This window comes from Artemia franciscana, chromosome 4, assembly GCF_032884065.1.
Source record: "Artemia franciscana chromosome 4, ASM3288406v1, whole genome shotgun sequence".
Lineage (NCBI taxonomy): Eukaryota > Metazoa > Arthropoda > Branchiopoda > Anostraca > Artemiidae > Artemia > Artemia franciscana.
The window spans coordinates 15,633,754-15,656,715 of NC_088866.1; the positions used below are offsets into that span (position 1 = coordinate 15,633,754).

At 35.2% G+C, this 22,962-nt stretch overlaps 1 protein-coding gene across 2 annotated transcripts in view; it reads left to right on the forward strand.

Annotated features, from left to right (window-relative positions):
• Nucleotides 1-3,578: 3,578 nt before the first annotated feature.
• LOC136026048 (small integral membrane protein 14-like) overlaps nt 3,579-22,962 on the forward strand; it is a 28,936-nt gene continuing 9,552 nt past the window's right edge. The window contains exons 1-3 of one of the 2 annotated variants that reach the window (XM_065702223.1): nt 3,579-3,720; nt 12,487-12,579; nt 19,605-19,796. In XM_065702223.1, the coding sequence (XP_065558295.1) occupies nt 12,493-12,579; nt 19,605-19,796 (279 nt within the window). In that variant the 5' untranslated portion in view covers nt 3,579-3,720; nt 12,487-12,492. The remainder of the gene's footprint in view (nt 3,721-12,486; nt 12,580-19,604; nt 19,797-22,962) is intronic. The other variant, XM_065702224.1, reaches the window with a different exon arrangement.

Consider the following 22,962-nt stretch of genomic DNA (forward strand, 5'->3'; position numbering starts at 1 on the left):
TTAACGACATAATCTTTGCTGTATCGCTGACTATTTAGTTTATCATATATACATAACACCAAGTCTAGATATGGTTTAGTACGAAGTTTGTTATTTAGCATTCAGATCATTGTAGGCTCTGCTTACACATGATACCTCAACAAAAACATAGTGACACCCTTTTCAATGATAATTCCCATCTCCTTCGAAGTATTTCTTAAGGTAACAAGCAGTGATTCAGCGATGTTGATATCTCACATTTTAATATTGTATACTCTAAAGCATTTGCTACACAACTTTCAATGGTGATTCCCTCTCTTCCAGAATGTATCTCAATGAAACCAGTGCTTTCGTCAATGTTGATATGGCACATTTTGAAGATAACAGTTTTTCAATTACTTAACACAATTTTCAATGGCGATTTTCACAAGGCACAGAATATCTTTTAATAAAACTAGCAGTGCATTAGTTGGTATTGATGTGACACATTTTGTGTTACATCTTTCAAACTTTAAAGATAGCAAACTTTCCACTACTTCAGGCCGATGCACAAACCAAACCACAAATCTGCACTGTTTCTCGAAACATTGTGTCCATCAATATATCAAACTTTACAGCTTTCTTAATTGTTGATGTTATTGCTTCTTTCATTAAATTCTGAATAATTGTAAAGGTTCTTGTGCCAGTTTAGTGCTGAGCAATATAACGAACCCTCCTTTTCCCGCTACTTCGCTCTTCTTTCCTTTTTCTTTTTCCTGAAGCAAGTTTTTGTACTGACTTAAGGATTAATTAAATAAAAAAAACTAGTTTTTTTAACTGAAAGTAAGGAGCGACATTAAACTTAAAACGAACAGAAATTACTCCGTATATGAAATGGGTTGTCCCCTCCGCAGTCCCTCGCTCTTTACGCTAAAGTTTGACTCTTTGCCACAATTCCACTTTTTAAAACAACTAAAAACTTTAGCGTAAAGAGCGTGGGACTGCGGAGGGGACAACCCATTTCATATACGGAGTAATTTCTGTTCGTTTTAAGTTTAATGTCGCTCCTTACTTTCAGTTAAAAAAACTAGTTTTTTTATTTAATTTCTGAACGTTTTTGATTTAATGCATGCTTGATTTTGGCTCTCCGCACATAAATTATTGAAATGAAATTAGTATATTAATTTTTTTTTGGCTAAATGGCTTTCTCTTAGTTTTGATCAGACGATTTTGAGAAATAAGGGGTGGGGAAGGAGGCCTAGCTGCCCTCCAATTTTTCGGTTACTTAAAAAGGCTACTAGAACTTTTAATATTCAACGAACGTTTTTATTAGTAAAAAATATACGTAACTTAAGAATTAACTTACGTAACAAACTTTTATATTCTTATATTTTTATTATGTGTACGAGGGGGTTTGTACCCTCGTTAATACCTCGCTCTTTACACTAAATCGTAAGTTTTGTTCCAATTCTTTAAGAATGACCCCTGAATCAAATAGGCCGTAGAATAAATAGTTGAAATCACTAAAAATATTTTAGCATAAAGAGCGAGGTATTTATCTCCTCCTAAATACCTCGCTCTTTATGCTTAAGTATTTTTAGAACCCTTCATATGCGTAATAATCTCTGTTTGTTTTAAATTTCAATGCTATTCCTTACTTTCATTTGAAAAAACGTTTTCATGTTTATTTTTTCATTGTTTTTTTTTTTATAGTAATGCTAGAAAATCCTGCGCCCTTTTCATTGAATTTTTTCCCCCATGGCATATTTCTCCAATGAAAGATCCTCCCACATAGCCCCTCCCTCAACCCTACCCCCAAAACCAAAAAATCCCCCTGAAAACGTCTGTACACTTCCCAATAACCATTATTATATGTAAACACTGGTTGAAATTTGTAACTTGCAACCCCTCCCCCAGGGACTGTGGGGGAGTAAGTCATCCCCAAAAACAAAGTTATTAAGATTTTCGACTATGCCAAACAAAATGGCTATCTCAAAATTTTGATCCGTTGACTTTGGGAAAAAAATGAGCGTGGGAGGGGGCCTAGATGCCCTCCAATTTTTTTGGTCACTTAAAAAGGGCACTAGAACTTTTCATTTCCGTTAGAATGAACCTTCTTGCGACATTCTAGGACCACTTGGTCGATACGATGACCCCTGGGGAAAAAACAACAAAAAAAACAAACAAATAAACACGCACCCGTGATTTGTCTTCTGGCAAAAAATGCAAAATTCCACATTTTTGTAGATAGGAGCTTGAAACTTCTACAGTAGGGTTCTCTGATACGCTGAATCTGATGGTGTCATTTTCGTTAAGATCCTACGACTTTTAGGGGGTGTTTCCCCCTATTTTCCTAAATAAGGCAAATTTTCTCAGGCTCGTAACTTTTGATGGCTAAGACTAAACTTGATGAAACTTATATATTTAAAATCAGCATTAAAATGCGATTCTTTTGATGTAGCTATTTATATCAAAATTTAATTTTTTAGAGTTTTGGTTACTATTGAGCCGGATCGCTCCTTACTGGATTCGCTCCTTGAATATTTGAAAAAATATTCATCAAAGAACTGAAAACACGGAGCCTCCAAAAAAAATTAGAGTTCTATCCTTTATTCATGGCTTCTAAACAAAACAAAAAATCAACCACGATTAACTTTTAAACAACCAGTTAAAGAAGAGCAAGCAAACGGTAATTGCTATTATTGACTATGTAAAACTTATAAGTAGACAAGATGTTGGTTCTTGACCCACTGTAGAAAGGCCTCACACATTCAACAACAAATCCATAAATTATGGTAATTTTTTAGAGCTAATTATTGTACTTAGTAAAATGACTTTACACTAATAGATCTTCTAAACTTGATCGCTTGGAAAAGTGAAGGATCGTTTCTGAGAAGAAAGCTGAAATAAAAGAATATAAAAAGATGAGTGAAGCACTGAACCAAAGATGATTTATTACATTGCTAATGAGCAACAAAGGACCCTCTCTGCAGTTTCTCAAAGTCGGCGGAGACCGATACAGCTAAACACGCTCTTCCTCCATCCCAGCCTTTTCAAAGCCTCCCTCTTTAGACCTTCTCAAGAAGTTTCTGTTCCTTGCAATATACTACCACCCATGTCAGTTTCCGTTTTTCTCTAGACAGTTGGCTAATAGGAAAATCTTTAAAAATCAGTCATCCGAAATCGACAGAACGCGAAACGTCTTAGCTTCCCAAAAAGGTAGTTACCCGTCCTAAACTTCAGCTTTAAATTAACCCCATACGGTACATGATGACGATCTTTACTTTTAACGTAAATAATGGCATCCAGATATACCTTTATATTTCGTATCAATCCTGACCTTCTTTGGAATACAATAACATAATCAATAAAATTATCTGTTTTACCATGATGTAAATATCATTTTAACTTATGGGCTACTTAAGAGTCTGGTTCTGATGAATTCTTGTTGTTAGTATTTATCATTAGTTAAATGGCGAAATGTATTGTTTTGCTGAACTAACAATCGACCGTGTAAGGAAGAGAACTGGGGTTTTGTTTTTCCTCTAAAGATTCACATTAATTCAACTGAAAAACGGGAATATGGACTAAACTGTTGTTTATTTTTGCTGCAACGCTGTACATTACGTCAATATCATCAATATTTGTGTGATTCATTGAAGGAAAAGTAAATAGGATATAGGTAACAAAACTAGTAATAGTTTTGGAAGACGAACTTTGCGTAAACATTTAGAAACTATAATAGGCCACTCTTTCATACTGGTATGTAATATTGGTCTAGATTTTTTCGTATTCTCAACTTATTCGTTAGTAAAATAGTAGACTACTCCTACACAACAAGAAATGCTAGGCTAGTAAAAAAAGAGACATTTTTAGATTACTGATTTCAAAAAGTAGGCTATTTATATTCACAATTGAATTGTCCTCACTTTAGCAAAGCAAAGTTTCCTCAGGTTGATAACAATAGAATCCAATTTAATAAATAGGTTTTTCACCACAAGCAACATAACTATGAAACATATTACCTGGGCTTAGGTACATCTAGGACAATCATTTGGGGGAAGGGGGAGGGGGACTAAAAAGGGACCCACCATAAAAGTAATACCTTGTACCATCTTCTCCAATTCTTGGTCAATTGTCCTTTTATCTGAACAATTGTTCAGAGTCATGAAACTATTTGTTTCTAAACTATTAGGCTACAGATTTGTGATTTCAAATATCTGATCAATGAAAATGGAAATGATTGCAATTCTATATGTATAAATACAGGATATTTGGGCTGGAATAACTCCATAATGGTGATTTTGTGGTAGTTTTGCAAGAGAGAAAAGATGTTCCAAAAATCAAAATGCATCTATTAACAATAGTTTCATGAACCTAAACAATTGTTCAGGTAATAGGAACATTGACCCAATTTTCTAGACCTAAATGATATTATTGCTGCTACTACTAACAACTCACCACAGCACCTAGCTGCCTGAGGCCAACACAGCTACACATGCTCCTCTTCCACCCCAATCTATATAAAGCCTCACTCTTAACACCCTCCAGGAAGTCCCCATATCCTTTAAACATTTCTTTATGACATCCTCCCATCCTAGAAAAGGACAACCTGCTTGTCCTAGATGGTTAGCTGAAAAGGACAATCTTTTCATCCTTCATTCTCAGAACATACTCTAGGCATCTGAACCTTTCGCTCATCATAGTCCTGAAAAATAGGATTGAACCACATTTTTTGTACAGTATACTGTGTGAAATATGGTCAATCATCCAGGTACCCTGAACAATTTATAGGCAATATCTCAGGAAAACATCTAGAAATCTTCATCCACTTTTCAGAGCACCCATGCTTCATAGCCATATTTGACCATTGTCATCTTTATACCTTCCATTATTCTAATCTAGGTTTGCAGACTTATGTTCCTATTCTTCCAAAAAAATTTAACTATGAAAAACATCCTGAGCCTTGACCATTCTTCTTTTAACATCTTCACTGCTCACACTGTCTGTACTAATAATACTACCAAGGTAAGTGAAGCCACCCACCTGATCAATCTTTTTTTTATCCAACATCACCTTTTAATTTTCACTTATTCCTAGCCTTAGTGACTTAGTCTTTTTAATATTAATTTTCAAACCTATTCTAGCACCCTGAACTTACAAAACCTCTAAAGGCTCATTTATTTTGCTCACACTTTCATCTAGGATGCTTAAAACATCAGCATAATCTAAGCCCAGGGGAGTTTTTCCTCCTAATTTGATTCCATGATCTCCTGGTGCCTTTCCTGTACTCCTTAAGACAAAGTCCATCAAAATGACCCATAGAAAGAGGGATAGCACACAACCCCGTTTAAATCCTGATTTAATACAAAGCCAGCTACTAACCTCATTTCCTTCCTTAACTGCAGCAGTTTTATGCTTGTACATAGCACTAATCACCTTGTTGTATTTGTCTGGTATATCATGCAAGGATAAGACCTTTGCTAAAGCTCTTTTATCAATAGAATTAAATGCTTGCTCATAATCTATAAAACTATGACCAAAGATGTTTTACAACTAAGGCACTTCTAAAGCTGCACTGTCCTCTCTCAAAACTTTGTCTATAGCATCTCTCAGTCCACCATTTCTAACCTCAGAGCCACCATATTAAAAACTCATTTATCAAACTATCAGCACCTGGAGCTCTATTATTATTTTTTAATCCTTTTAGTACTGTTGCTAATTCTTCCTCACAAAAACAAATTTTCCTTCACATCCAATGCATTGTAAAATTTTTCATTTTCCTCTATATCTTCTCCTGCAACTATATCTATCTTTAACACATTCTCAAAACATTCTGTCCATCTCTCTTCAACTCTTTCTTTATCCCTAATTGTGGTCTTGTTCCTATCTTTAACTGGGACATGTCTGAATTGACTGCTCCCTCTCAATTTATTAACATGCCAGTACAATATTTTACCATTATGCCATCTAGCTGCATCTTCCAGGTCTCCAATAATTTTATCCATGGCCTTCACTTCACACCTCTTTAGTTCATATTTTAATCCTTTCTCTACCTTCTTTACATTCCTTTTGTTTTCATATAATCTATCAGTCATATAATTCTTGTACAAGCCCCTTCCTTTCCCTATTACAGATAAATATTTTTTGCTGATTTTCCCAGCTGCAGTCTTAACTTTTTTTGTACCATGTCAACTTATGGGCCATTTTATGACCAAACACAGTATTGGTTATAACTATATTGTTAAACCTGTAAAATTGCAGAAGTGTATAGCCATTACTGTTTTCTATTATATTTCCTTATGTCCAGTGACCTGGTTTATGTTGGAGTTCAGAGAGGATGCTGTTATTAGTTTTGCCCTGGGTGTCACAAATTCTAGGAATGACCCTGATTGTGGTATCTCATCTGTAAACAAATTTATTCTTAAAATAGTTGACTTACAATATTTTCACCAGAACCAGTATTTAGATTCTAGAATCATTCCTACTACTTTAGCCTGTTATAGAATAGGGAAAGACTGTTGCCTTCTCTATCAATAAAGATGATGTAGCTGCCTTAGAATCCATTCAACAAAAGGTCACAAAATGTATAGAAGGGTGTAAAGGTCTGGAATATCCAGCAAGATTAAAAACCTAAGTTACCTTCACTATTTTATAGAAGACAAAGGGGAGACATGATTTTGACTAGACACCCTATAGAGGACTAGAGACCACTCATTGAAATTGTTGTGGAAGAGAGCCCAGGCAGATACAGCAAACCACTGCTTCTCCAATTGAATTGTCTCATTCTAAAATCCTTTAACTCATGAGATGGTAACAGCCATACCTTCAATGCATTAAAATCTGGAGTTGATTGTGAATGCCTGAATCAAGCATGGAAAACAAAATGGGATGCTGCAAATTGGTATCATTGTCATTGCTCACTAGCAACATCACAGGATTTACCTTAGTTGCTGGACAATGCGATTTAAAGTAGTTAGTTGTAGGTCAATGGTGGAGAAAGGATTAGTTTTCCAGTCACAAAAACCCATGTGGGGTAGTAATCCTACATTGAAGTCTGAAGTCTCCTACTATTGCTGTTTTTTGATGAATGATCTTAAATAAAAATTTCTGTTGTGAATTCCTTATCTTCTTGGTTACTGTTAGGGTTGTAAAAGGAGTATTTTGTCAGTGTTTCTATATCTTTAAGACTTGTTTCAAATTCAACTACATCAGCTTCATTAGGGTAATTTTTTGGTATTAAGAACATATATATATATATATATATATATATATATATATATATATATATATATATATATATATATATATATATATATATATATATACATATATATATATATATATATATATATATATATATATACATATATATATATATATATATTGAACAGTTTAGGTCCTAAGACACTACCCTGCAGGACACCACTAGTGACTCCACATCTCTCAAAGAGGATTGATTCTCCTTTGCTAGTAAAAAGCCTCTCTCTCTCTCTCTCTCTCTGTGTGATCTATCAGTAAGAAAAGCCAAGATCCAGCCCACAAGGTTCAGATAAATTCCACATGAGATGAGTCTTATTTTCAGGTGCAGATGTGGAACTTTGTTCAATGCTTTTGCCAGGTCAAGCAGCAGGATATGCACAGGTCAATCAGGTCTATTGTTACTTCATAAGCCTCCAGAAAGTTGGTTTCTACTAACCTTCCGAGTTGAAATCCATGTTGACTGGGTGATAGTATTCTATTAAGTTTAAGATGCTTCATGACAGAGCCATTTACCAATCTTTCCAGCATTTTTCCAACAACAGAAGCTATACTTATGGGACAGCAGTTTTCTGCTCTGGCTTTATTTCTCTTTTTGACCAAGGGGTGACAAATGCTGTTTTTAATCTGTTGGCACTTCCTTGGTACATTGAGAAACTTTGAATAACTGGGAGAGTGGCTCAGGTATGGTTTCAGCAATTTCTTTTAGAAGATGCACGCTATAGAGCTGATCAGAATCCCTCCCTGTTAGACCTTGTCATTTTGCGTGATACTGATTCCCTCATTCGTAATGATTATTTACTGCCAATTGCTAGTAGTGACCACCTAGTTATTCTGTCTGTGTTGTCCCTAAATAGTCGTCCTCAACCTAAATTTCGTCCTCAGACTTTCACCAACTATGAGGCAATACAGCAGGAACTTTCATCTGCAAACTGGTCAATGCTTATCACCAGTGACATCAATGAGTCATGGCTAAATTTCAAAAAAACTCTTCTTGCTCTTGAAAAGAAACATTTCAGGGTTATTTTTAGGAAACAGCCCAAAACACTTCCCTTCCTCACTAAGGAAGTTAAGAAGCTGATTAACCAGAAATCTAGAGCTTGGAAACGGTATATGAAGAAGAGGAACCAGGAGACCCTGTCATTTTATAAGGCAGTACGGAATTGTGTAACAGATTCTGTAAAAAAACTGAAATCTGCCTATGAGGAAAATTTGGCTTCTGAGATCAAGTTAAACCCAAAATCTTTTTGGAGACATGTCTCTTCTAAAAACCCAAATCATCATACTATTCCTGACCTTGTTGACCACAGTGTATTACACTCATCTCCAATAGAAAAGGCTGACATTCTAAATGCACAATTTGCTTCTGCCTTTACCCAAAATTCAGGCACCTCCTCACCAGATCCTCCATTGTATGAAGTGCTTTTCCCTATGCCTGATCTGTCAGTAGATGAATTAATGGTTTTCAATAGCCTTGAGAAGCTTGATGTAAATAAGTCAAAGGGACCAGACAGTGTTCATCCACATCTTCTTAGGGAGTGTCGAAAAGCTCTCAGCTACCCCCTGTGCATGCTGTTCTGGTTATCTCTTCAAAATGGGGAACTACCGCATGATTGGAAAACATCTTATATAACCCCGATCCATAAAAAGGGACCAAGAGACTCAGCAGAGAATTACCATCCCATAAGCATCACCTCTGCAGTTGTTAAGGTGCTTGAGAGATATGTTAATAAAGCTCTAATTGAACATCTTGAGGTCAATAATATCCTTTCCACATCACAACATGGTTTCAGATCTGGTAGATCTGTGGACACTAACCTTATCCAAACATATGAATTAGTGACTACACTGCTTGATGAGGGTTTTCCTGTCGACATGATTCTTCTTGATCTGTCCAAAGCATTCGACAAAGTTTGTCATGAATTCCTCATAATCAAATTGAGGGCTGCAGGTGTCAATGAAGGTGTTGTACAGTGGATTATGGGCTTCCTTTCTGAAAGATCACAGAGTGTCAGAGTTTTTGATTTGCAAGGAACTCCTCATTTCTCTTCTCCCACAACTGTATTAAGTGGCGTGCCCCAGGGCACTATTCTTGGACCAACACTTTTCAACTTCTTTATTAACGAATTACCCAACCTTCTTTCAAATCTTATTACCCTTTACGCTGATGACTCAAAACTAGTTGGAAAAGCGGCAACTCCCTCTGACCAGCAATAAATTCAAACAGATCTTGATAGTCTAGTAAGATGGGCTAACATGTGGCTTCTGACTTTCAATGTTGACAAATGCCATGTAATTCATTTTGGCAAAAATAACAAGCATCATAAGTATTTCCTTCAAGACAACTTCCTTTCTGCTGTTTCTGATGAAAGAGATCTTGGGGTTATTGTAGATCACCAATTAAAGTTTAGCAGCCATGCTAAGTCTGTTTCATCTTCTGCAAATAAAACCCTCGGTATCATAAAAAGAACCATCTCCAGCCGACACCCTAGAGTTCTTATGAAGTTATATAAGGCGCTTGTACGTCCACGCCTGGAGGTTGGAATGTCATTGGCAGCCCCTTTCTTCAAAAAAGATAGGAAGTTGCTTGAGGATGTCCAGCGTCGTGCCACTAAGATGGTTACCAACATGAATAAATTTCTATACGAAGAAAGACTACGTCGTTTGAAGCTGCCAACGCTGACATACCGACGGAAAAGGGGTGACATTATTTTAACCAAAAAAATCCTCTCTAAAAATACCCTTCCCGGTCTCTTTGCACAGCCCTTGCATTCTGGTACTAGAGGACATTCTTTGAAGCTCTCCATGCAGCGTTCCACGAGTAGACATAGAAGCCACTTCTTCAGCCAAAGAATCATCAATATGTGGAACCAGCTCTCTGAAGAAACAGTTTCTGCTACTTCAATTGACATGTTCAAGTCCCACCTTGATAGGGAATGGCTCTGCCAGGAGTTCCTTTACAATTGGGAAGCTGCAGAGTCCTCCACAAGAGTCTAATCTAACAGCCACAATCTACACCAAACGAATTCTTTTTTTTCTCATGGAGCATCACAAGGGTGGATAATCCTTATATCGCTCCAAGCTGCGATTTAAGGTAATTTAAGGTAACCTATCTGGCCCAACTGATTTGTTGAAATCTAGGAATTCAAGTCGTTTTAGGATGTTCAAACTATGGATCTCAATAGGCTCCATTGGATGGTAGATTAGTGTGAGTTCAATAGTGGGTATTTTTACTGTGGAGTTCATATCTTTCTGTCCATATGTGTACTTTCTTGGTCAAGGTGGGTTTTTTGGAGGCAGATAGCAGTGTATTTTCCTTCCATTCATTAAACATGTCATGGATGGTACAATATTAGTAAATATGAAACATTGAGACTTTGCAAATGTATATTGAAAGTGTTTCAGTCTTGAGTTTTAGCATACTAGAAGTCAAATTTCAGATCTCCAGATAGAAAGCAATAAGAATTGAAAAAGAAGCCCAAATGTAGTCTTTCAGTATCTTTCAGTAAGCTTTTATCAAAAATGTTCCTTTAATCATTTACAAAAAAAAAAAACGAAACAACAGAATAGTATAATTTGGTAAAAAATATCTCTTTTTCTTTTTCTGTATTTGTATGGCATGGATTACAAGAAGTATGCACTATTTAGTTTGTCCACTCTCTAGCTAATTTTCAGTAGCATATCTTTGAACAAAGACCTCTTGCTTATTTTTTCATGCATCTTTACTCCCAAGTTTCATTTTTCATGGCACAATAAGCAAAAAGGTTGAAATTTTGAAGATGCAAAACTTTATTTTTGCTTTTATGATAAAACTGATGAAGAAATGCAGCAGAATTTTCAGTATAATAATCTGCAATATTTAATTTACAGTGAAATGACTTCACTCTCCAGCCAATGCCCATCTCAACTTGCAAAATTATTTTAGTGTCTTTGTTTGTTATAAAAAGAATAAATATTCTTGTGAGTTACTATTTTCCATTTTTTCCCTTTTTTAGTTCCAACTAAAAACATGCAGGAATTACAAAACTCAAGTTTAATATGCATCTTGGATTATGTTTGAGTAAAAAATTGTGGATATTCTTTCTGATTATTGAAAAATTTCTTCAAAGTTAAGAGTTTGTTTGTGTCAATTTTTTTCAAGCTGTTCTGTTTGTTGCTAAGGAATGTGTATGATGGATAAAAAAAAATCTAAAAACGATAATAAATTATGATTGAAGATTGTCTGATTTCTATTGACAGCTTGTTCATTTCCATGGTAGGCTACTTTCATTTATTTTTTTTTGTCCCATATCTTGGGAAATAATAGTTTTTATGCAATTTTTAAATTTCTCTAATAAGAATATCTAATTTGCAAGTTAATTTGTAAAAGAAATTTAAATTTGCAATGCTCAAATTGCAGATTGTTGACTAAACTTGATTTCATTTGGAAAATTTAGAAATTCATGTTTTATTTATTAATTTTTTTTATCCAAAGTGAATGTTGGTTTGCAATTGATTAGTCCAATTTTTTCTGTAAGTCATTTTTTTCTGGTTTAAATGATTACTTTAGTTTATTTGTGCCTTGTTTTCATATATATATACATATATATATATATATAAATATATATATATATATATATATATATATATATATATATATATATATATATATATATATATATATATATATATATATATATATATATATATATATATGTGTGTATATATATATATATATATATATATATATATATATATATATATATATATATATATATATATATATATATATATATATATATATATATATATATATATATTTTTCCTCTTTTATTTTTCCATCTTAACACTCTAAAGAAGGGATTAACATCTGCTACTGCTTACTGGCAGCATTCTTGTGTTGTTTTTTTTTTTTTGTTTTTTTTTCTCCAAACACTAAATTTTTGGTTATAATGCCTCTTTTGCATTACACTTTACTGTAAAGATGTTGCTATCATTGTAAAATCACATTACAAGGTTTTCAAGAAATCAAGCATAAATTTTGCACCATCAACATATTTGGCTCAAAAATTAGCCAATTTCTGGTTTCTTTCAAAACTCATAATATTAGGTGCATAAAAAACCTCATAATTTGGATGCAGATGTATGTATCACTGAGTGTATGTATGTACGACAGTTTGATTCACTGAGAACCAAGCATTATGAATAGCTATCTAAATGTTATTTTTTCTTGTTGGATTTGAAGCATATTTATTGATTTATTCTTTAGCTTATTGTATTCTTTTATAGGTTAAAATGGATCCAAGTGGAGGCCCAGGAGGCTATGATCCTTGTGAATGTGTGTGGAGCCATGAAATGGCAATGAGGAGGCTTATCAATATGGTATGTTCACAAGCTGTTTAATTTTGTCTTAACATTGGTCCTACTTAATTTTCTCTGCAAGAAGGTAATAGTTAAGAGAAAGAGTCCCAAAAACCGAATAACAATTGCAGGAGTAAACTTGACACATTGCAAACACAAATGAACCAAATAGCGGAGATAATCCTGTATTTAATGATATAACTCAATACGTATATTTAGCACTTGGTCACACTAAAAAACAATGATCTTGTATTGTTTAATTTTAGCCTCTAGGCAAATACTTCATCACATCATCAACTAAAGCATTACAGTATTACATATGCTGTAAAGGATTACATATATTAGCAAAAAGAAGGCTACTAAAGCATCTGATACCAAGGTAGCATTTTTTTTCTGTAATCTTAAATCTTCTTCTTCAGAATCACTAATTGATACTTCATTATTAAGTTTTTTTTACTGAAAATGTCATTTTTGGGGACTGGTGATATATATATACTAACAGGCCACCTTCCTTTTTATTGCCTCTCTCTGCTTGCTTGGCCTTTTGCCCCTCACAGAAAAGCTTGGGCCTTTGGCTCTTGAGCACTTTTTATCATGTCATGCATGCTTTGCTTGAATATTCAGCCCTTGCGTGCTGTCATTTTCTAGTCTTAACAAAAAAGATCCTAATACCTAGAACAATATGTCTATGTGTATATGTTTCTCTTAGTATCTTAATATTTTTTCTGCATATGACAATCATATTTATAAAACTAGGGAGGTAATAAATTATGTACTTAAACCCGTTTCTTGGTCTAGTTCTGTTCCTATGATCATTGATGACAAAGCTGTGGAGGTTGAGCTTAATGTTCAAGAAACATTCACTTCATTTTCACTAATATTGGTATGAATACTGCTCCTAGATCTACTGTGTCTTCATCTAAACCGATTTTAGATCTTATCATGGGCCACCTGGCTTTAAGTCCATGTTTTTAGAGGTGGTATCAGTAAGTGAAGTTACTTAGATTGTTACTTAGATTGTTAATGCCTTAAAAATCTTATCTTGGAGCACCTGGCTTTATCTCCATGTTTTTAGAGCTGGTATCAGTAAGCGAAGTTACTTAGATTGTTAATGCCTTAAAAACTCGTCGTTTGGCCCAGGCTCCATTCCTACTAAGATAGTTAAATCCATTTAATAATATTGCTTCTAATAAAACTTGTTTATCTTTCATTTGAATGTGTTCCAAATGCCCCGAACCTTAGTCAGGTTGTTGTTTTATCTAGAGGTGGACCAAAAAATAACCCAGCAGACTATCAACCAATTTCAATGTTATGAATATATAGTAAAATCTTTGAAAAGGCTCTGCAATCTCATCCCATTTCAGTTCTAATTTCTAAGTATTTTCAGTGTGGTTTCTAAAAGAAGAAGAATATGAATCATGAATAGGATTCGTATTCTTCGAATATGAATCTGATTTCTGAATCAGTGCTTTGGTCAAAGCTAGGAAATTTGTTGGTTAGAGTAATTCTGTGGTTTGATGTTAACCATCTCACGCTAAATTTTCTTTAAGTCAAGATTTTCATTTTCTCATGTGTTTTTCAGACTCCTCGGTTATCTGAAATTCACCTGTCAAATGGGACTATCGGTATATCTAAAGATCAGAAAGTTCGTTTGTTTTTGCATTCTTATTTATGAAAACCTGTCTTTCAAATGTCACATTGATTTAATTAAAATGAAGATATTCAGGAGTCTTGGCATTTTAAGAAAGCTTAAAACACAATTTTCCTGGATCAAATTTGAAAGTCCCTTTTAACTGCATGATCGAATTTTGTTTTTAAATGTCCAAAAATACGAATATCAACTATGCCTTCTCTTTTAAAGTCGCTTTCTATAGCTTACAATAAAGCTAGAAACCTCGTTCAGGAAACTAATCATTCAGGAGTTATCCATTTACTTGATCTTGGATCACTATGCATTCTTTAATGTGTATGTTTCACTTTTTTCAGCTTTAGTGTGATCCCCCTGCTTCTAGGTATTCCGCCGTGTTTTACCTCTGATCAAAATAATTATCTTCTTCGCAATACAAAAATCATAATTCAATGTCTCTTTGCTCCTTCTGTAAGGTCAGGTTCTAATCCTGTAGTGGCAAGTCATGTTGTGTGGAATATGATGCTGAAATCAGTCACTCTTGATGCTCAAAGGTGCCATTCTTTTAAGTTGTTTTTAAGTATTTTTTCATTCAAAGATAACATATGTTTAGCCAGGGTTTCAAACAAACAATGGAATCAATGACCCATGCACCTACAAAGGAAGTTGGAGGGGGGGTCATGATATTTCAGAGAGGGACAAAAAATACAAATAGTCAATTAATGCAGAAAATTTCAGAAACTTTGGGTTGGGGGGGGGAGGGTGTAAGACCCCCTCTTTACTGGTGTGCGTCTGATTAAGACTTGCCTATATAAGTCAAAAAGATTTTTATGGCACTTGGTATTAACCAAGTGACATATAGCAATCACAAATTCTGTCAGTCTGTCGTTCTGTCAGTCCCGGTTTTGCTACTTTAGGCACTTCCAGGTAAGCTAGGGCGGTGAAATTTGGCAGGCCTATCAGGGACCGGACCAGATTAAAGTAGAAATAGTAGTTTTTCCGATCTGACCATCTGGGGGGGGGAGTGGGAGGCCCGTTAATTCGGAAAAATAGGAAAATTGAAGTATTTTTAACTTACGAATGGTTGATCAGATCTTAATGAAATTAGATGTTTGGAAGGATATCGCGTCTCAGAGCTGTTATTTTAAATACAGACCAGATCTGGTGACATTTGGGGGTTGGGTTGGGAGGGAGAAACCTAAAACTTGGAAAACACTTAGAGTGGAGGGATCGGGATGAAACTTGGGAGGGGATAAGCACAAGTCCTAGATACATGATGGACATAACCGGAACGAATCCGCTCTCTTTGGGGTAGTTGGAGGGGGGGTTAATTCTGAAAAATTAGAAAAAATGAGGTATTTTTAACTTATGAACGGGTAATCGAGTCTCAATGAAATTTGATATTTAGAAGGATATTGTGTCTCAGAGCTCTTATTTTGAATCCCAGCCGGATCTGGTGACAGTGGGGTTGGGGGGTTGGGAGGGGGAAACCTAAAATCTTGGAAACACTTAGAGTGGAGGGATGAAACTTGGTGGGAAAAATAATCACAAGTCCTAGATACATGATTGACATAACCGGAACGTATCCGCTCTCTTTGGGGTAGTTGGGGGGGGGGGTTAATTCTGAAAAATTAGAAAAAATGAGGTATTTTTAACTTATGAACGGGTAATCGGATCTCAATGAAACTTGATATTTAGAAGGATATCGTGTCTCAGAGCTCTTATTTTAAATCCCGACCGGATTTCCCGAGGGATAGGGATGAAACTTGGTGGGAAAAATAAGCACAATTCCCAGATACATGATTGACATAACCGGAACGGATCCACTCTCTTTGGGGTAGTTGGGGGGGGGGGTTAATTCTGAAAAATTAGAAAAAATGAGGTATTTTTAACTTACGAATGGGTGATCGGATCTCAATGAAATTTGATATTTAAAAGGATATCGTGTCTCAAAGTTCTTATTTTAAGTCCTGACTGGACCTGGTGACATTGGGGGGAGTTTGGGGTGGGGGAACCTAAAATCATGGAACACGCTTAGATTGGAGGGATCGGGAAGGAACTTGGTGGGAAAAATAAGCAGAAGTCTTAGATACGTGATTTACATAATTGGAACGGACCCACTCTATTTGGGGGGGGGGGAGTTAATTCTGAAAAATAAGAAAAAATGACGTATTTTTAACTTATAAAGGAGTGATCGGATGTTCATAAAACTTCATATTTAGAAGGACCTTGTGACTCAGATCTCTTATTTTAAATCTCAATCGGATCCAGCGTAATTGGGGGAGGGGTAGTTGAGGGGAACCGGAAATCTTAGAAAATACTTAAAGCGGTGAGACCAGGATGAAACTGGATGGGATGAATAAGAACCTGTCTAAGACACGTGACTGACATAATCGGACCAGATCTGCTCTCTTTGGTGGAGTTGGGGGGGGGTTAATTCTGAAAAAGTAGAAAAAATGAGGTATTTTTAACTTACGAACGGGTGATCGGATCTCAATGAAATGTGATATTTAGAAGGATATCTTGTCTCAAAGCTCTTATTTTAAGTCAAGAACGGACCTGGTGACGTTGGGGGGAGTTTGGGATGGGGGAACCTAAAATCATGGAAAACGCTTAGATTGGAGGGATCGGGAAGGAACTTGGTGGGAAAAATAAGCAAAAGTCTTAGATACGTGATTTACATAATTGGAACTGATCCACTCTATTTGGGGGGGGGGAGTTAATTCTGAAAAATAAGAAAAAATGACGTATTTTTAACTTACGAAGGAGTGATCGGATCTTCATAAAACTTCATATTTAGAAGGACCTCTTGACTCAGATCTCTTATTTTGAATCTCAACCGGATCCAGCGTAATTGGGGGGGGGGGTAGTTGAGGGGAACCGGAAATCTTAGAAAATGCTTAAAGCGGTGAGACCAGGATGAAACTTGGTGGGAAAAATAAACACAAGTCCTAGATACATGATTGACATAAACGGAACGGATCTGCTCTCTTTGGTGGAGTTGGGGAGGGGGGGGGTAATTTTGAAAATTGAGGTATTTTTAACTTACGAAAGGGTGACCAGATCTATATGAAATTTGATATTTAGAAGGGTCTTGGGCTTTAAAGCTCTAATTTTAAATCACGACCAGATCCTGTGACATTAGGGGGATTTGGAGGGGGAAATCGGAATTCTTGGAAAACGTGAAAATTGGGGTATTTTATTTTACGAATAGGTGATCGGATCTTAATGAAATTTGATATTTAGAAGGAATTCATGTCTCAGAGCTCTTATTTCAAATCCCGACCAGATCTTTTGACATTGGGGGGAGTTGGAGGGGGAAATATTGGAAAACACTTGGAGTGGAGGAATCGGGATGAAGCTTGGTGGATAGAATAAGCAAATGTCCTTGATACGTGATTGACGGAACCGTACTGGATTCGCTCTCTTTGGGGGAGTTGGGGAGAGGGGTTCATTGATTTGGCGAGTTTGGTGCTTCTGCACGTGCTAGGACCATGAAAATTGGTGGGCGTGTCAGGGAGCTGCACAAATTGACTTGATAAAGTCGTTTCCAAGATTCGACCATCTAGGGGGCTAAAGGAGAGAAAAAATTGGAAAGAATTAGGTATTTATAACATGCGAGTGGGTGATCGGATCTTAATGAATTTTGATATTTGTAAGGACATCGTGACTCAGAGCTCTTATTTTAAATCCTGACCGGCATTAAGCCTCTTATTTTCCTTTTAATCAATCTATTGATTCATAGAATTTTGCTAGAGCTCATACCATATGATCTCTTGGCTCCTAGCTCTTTGCCTCGTCACAAGTGCCATAAGCTCTTAGCTCTTTTTGAAATTATGTGAATGATAACTAAGTAGAATCATTATGGTTACTTCACCGTTAATATGTTTCGATTTGTCTGATATCTTTTCTCATGAACTCAAAAGAAATAATTTTCTCGTAGCCATATAGGTAAGACACATGAAAACATGAATCATTTCTGTTGTTATTAAGACGCTGAGATTCGCGAGAGTGGTAAGAAGGACATTTTGAGAATCTATTTCTCAAATAAACTTCAATTTCACGCTTAGGGAATATAAGCTAAGAAAAGTGGTTTTTATTATTATTATTTTTTTACGAAAATACAAAGGGTACGGTATTTTCAAATCTAGGGGTCAATTGGCATCCCTGGTAAGTGACGAGGCTGGAAAATCTTATTCTGATGCTGGGTCGCTTATAATAAATGTCATGACTTCAATGACTTGATTTGACTTATTGACAAAATAAAAAACAATACATACACCTATTCCCGTACTGCCAACATGCCAGAGGCTATAAACGGCCAATACGGGGATTGGAGAAATCAATCATTTGATAAAAATATCTAAAAAAAATGGACAAAAATATCATCAAACAAAAATATCTTTTTTTCTATTATCCATTAAGCAGAAAAACTAAACAAATAAACAAAAACTAAACAACAAGAAATTTAAGCGTTTTTTTTTCATCTACTCAATAAGATATTTTAAATTATTTTTTTTCAGAATGAGATTAATGAAATCAATTCTTCTATATATTTGGGCAATATAAGAATATTCCACACATGCAAGGAAATAAATCACTTCACAAGATTATCGCATATACCTTATCGCATAGAAGAAGAGAGGGGGTTTTACAAGCGATAAGAATAGAACCAAACCAAAAATAAAAATTTTCATAGTGTGAGTAAATTATTAAGACAAAGTAAATATCAATGTATAGTTAAGTGGTACGATGTGTTGTGATTTTGTCAGTAATTCTTAGGAAAATCATTTGGTGTGTATTTTGGGAAATGTATGAATAGGTAATGTTGAAAGTGTTACTTCACAGATGCTATTCGAATTTTAGACTGTCTACTAGTAGGTAGGAGAGGTAAGCAAGTATGGACGTCTGCGGCTTTGTGTCTGAAGTACAGAAAATTTTAATATTTTGACGGTTTTACAAGTGATACACCCGGTTTTTCATATAATTCCCTCTTTTTACGTTTTTTTTTTCAGATTTGTTTCGGTACTGAATTGTTTGACGGACAATTGTTTTAATTAAAGGACCGTGTTCCAGATTGCCTGGCACTTAGGATGATTTTGACGAAGTGAGGGTGTCAGGAAATGTATACTTTGACAGAAAAGTTGATTTTAAATAGTCTAGGAACTCTTCTTGAGGAAAAACAATAATTGAGTTTTGAAACCAGCTGCTAAAATTATTTCAGGTTTAGCCATGACGGAGATATTGACTGGAAGCTTTAAGCATCTCAGGATATTCAACTCTCTCGGACCTAGAAATTTATTTAGGAGGAAGTCGAAACCAGCGGAAAAGGCTACTGATTTGTTTTTTGTTCTCGTTTCTTGTACTTATGTGTAACATATTATCTCACGATCGGCAACTTATTATCCTGTTTTTGTAGCTTCGTGATTCACAGTCTGCGTGCACTGATACTGAATGTTTTGATAGCCTTCCATTGCAAAGACCACCTTCCGAAACCAGTGATACAGGCTTTATGGGGATCATTTGTGTATGGCTTCTGCTCGCTTTGGCCTTGTTCTTTGCTCGTCCTCGTCGACAACCCGAACAACAAAAGGAATCAGATGATACTCAGGTTAGTTTTTGTCTATTCTTGCATACATAGGTGGGTGTCCCCCCCCCCGACGACATGAGAAATTTTTTCCCAAATTATAGAAAATGTAAATGATCGATTTGTAAAAATTCAGTTGTCTGGGTTTCAAATTCCTCCTACCTCATTTGGAAACTATAGGTTATATCACTATATTAGCTCTATGACTATCTACCTTGGTTCTACTGCCCCAGCAATGATGCATGGACGGTTAATAGACAGACATATCTATTAACAAATGAACTAACCTCCTTTTTATACAATACTAATAAGGGAGGAATTAATGCCAGGCTTTTCTTCTCACTCAATTGGACTATCTGTCTTGGCTTTTTCTACAATTAGCCATGGCTTGATGCCCACAACTATTCCATTTTAATTCAAAAATCCACTTTCTAAGCCCGGTATCTATGATGAGAACGATATACTAAGCGCCTTGGTGGAATTTTTGAGAACAATTTTTAAGCACACATTTTAGTAAAGAGGTGCCAAACAAAAGAGGCGATTTGATGTGCACTCAGTATGTATAGCATGAAAGAGTGGCTAAGAAAATTTTACATCTCCTCAGGATGCACAAAGACTGTCATTAGCGTAGTTTTACCATATAGGAGGGAGGGAAGGGGCACTTATAAAGTTGGGCAGCCCAATTTAAGGTAGAATGAAACAATAAAAGACAGCCTAGAATCTTAATATATTCCCTTGTAGGCAACTAAATCAGGATGGGACATAGGAGGAGGGATCACCTGTGTGCTATCTTTAGGTGGTTATTTGGAAATCCGAGCATGCTTGTAAGCGAAATTATGAATGGGTGCACGCAAACAGTCTATCTAATTAGTAATGAAACTATTAAAAATGACAACCGAATACATCAGAAATTTTAATCTATATTAGCTGAAACTAGTCCTCCTGAAGTCAATTTGATACTAAATTGATCATAAAGATGGAAATACCAGTAGAAGTTCCAACCGTTTAACTTGTTTAGCCTCCAAGTCACGCTGTTTTGTGTTCATAACTGTAAGTGAAGCATTCTTCTTTCAAGGTAAATTTCACCTTGAAGAGAGGAACAAAGAACTTACGAGGTTGTTGATTACTCGAACGCATGTCATCGATCTATTTGAAACTGATCTAGCGCATAGTGTGATGAATCTTTGTTCAAAGATAAAGGAGCCAGAATACAAACAGACTCTATTTTCTCTAGAATATGAGCATCAAATCCTTTACTATATGGAACAAATTCTCTATAATATTTTTCTAATCTTTGACTCTTGATTAATACAAAGTGTACTATTTTTAGGTATTTTTGATGAAGAGCTTTTGAACGGTAAAACACAAACTGCAATCACAATCAGAGAAATGTGCTCAGTTTTAAAAATTGTCAAGAAATGTACTTGCTTGGCACTATAGTTTCCTTCCCTCTGAAATAATCCTTCTTCCCTGTTCTTTAAAAATGCTGGTTATGTTCGCATATGATTCGAGGTGTAGACTTTGGACGACTTAGTGCGTTATTCTTCATTAAACAACTTAAGAAACTCATTAAACAACTTATGAAATGTACTTGCTTAGCACTTTAGTTTCCTCTCCTTGAAATAAACCTCTTTCCCTGTTCCTTTAAAATTTCATTAATGTACACGTATGATTCGAGGCATAAACTTTGGACGACTTAGTGAGTTAGTGGGTCGATTCTGCTTATTTTTATATGTATGATTTTTAAATCTATAATATACTAAATTTTCACAAAAATTATCATACTAGGATTTACGTTCAGCTCAAAGCTAGGTTAATGTTTATGCAATAATTTAGTTGATAGTTGTTCGTATAATTTCAAATTGAATCCACTCTGAGGTTCTAAAATTGTTTTTGCTACTCTTTTTATAGTCTGTTGAGATCTTCATATCGCTACCTCTTTGTTTTTTGTTGTGAGATTTGATATGCTATTTTCACACATTCGTACTTTTAAGGTTACCAGACAAAAATAGCCGAGTGAGTATACTTGAAATCTTAATTAGTGATTGAGGTAGATATAGGGGTCAGGTATAAGCTGTTATTTGTAATTTAAGCTTGATATCTTTTTGAAATTCAATTCCAACCCTTAACTTATTCTGTTCCTCATATGAAAATTGGTATGACGAAATTACTTATATGCTATAAAAAATGAATTATTTTCTAATGAAAGTAAAGAGTTACACTAAAACTTAAAACGAAAAGGAATTAATCCGTATATGTGTGGGCCACCCCCACCTCAACCTCCTGCTTTTCCTGCTAAAGTTGTAAAACGCTTCTCATTTAAGTTGAAGGGTCTTGTGTTTGTGTAGTCGTTCTTGGAAAACTGGAACAAAAAGTTTAGCCGTAGCGTAAAGAGCGGGAGCTTGAAGAGGGGAAAGCCCCCCTCGAGTAAGTAACAATTTTTGTGCTTTGTAAGTTTAACGTCGCTTTTTACTTCCATTAAGAAACGTTAATTTTTAATAGAATAACCAGGGTTACCCAAAATGCAAAGAGGGCTTAACGCTCCTTACATCTCACTCTTTAAATCAAAGTGTAACTTGTGCACAGCAGTGCTTCGAGGAAAATGGCTCGTATGTGTATTTGCTTTCTGAAGCAGAGAATATAATTGTTCAAAATAAAGAATATATATATATATATATATATATATATATATATATATATATATATATATATATATATATATATATATATATATATATATATAGAAATAACCAATGCAACAACACAAACACAGAAATAAACACACACCATAAGAAAAATAAAATTAAACCATATAAACAAAAAAGAAAGACAGAAGGAGAAAGGAAGACTGTTTTCCTACTTTAGTAATTAATATAGATGAGTACTTGAACGAGGCCTTAACCCTACTCATCCATCCAATTACATAGGTCAAAGAGCATAACCGTACACAATCAACCGTAAAGAATAATCCATGGACAGGCAGTCGTGTCGTAAGTAAGTATAAGTAGTCATATACCAAATATTAAAACAATAAAAAAGACAAATAATTCAAAGGTGACAACCCAACACAAGGGCTCATCAGGAGAATACACACTTTCCTATAGGATTTGGGCTCTTTGTGAAAGTGGAGGAGGCTGCTAAGCTCTCCTTTAACCCCCAACTTTTATATTCGAATTTAATGTTCGTATAA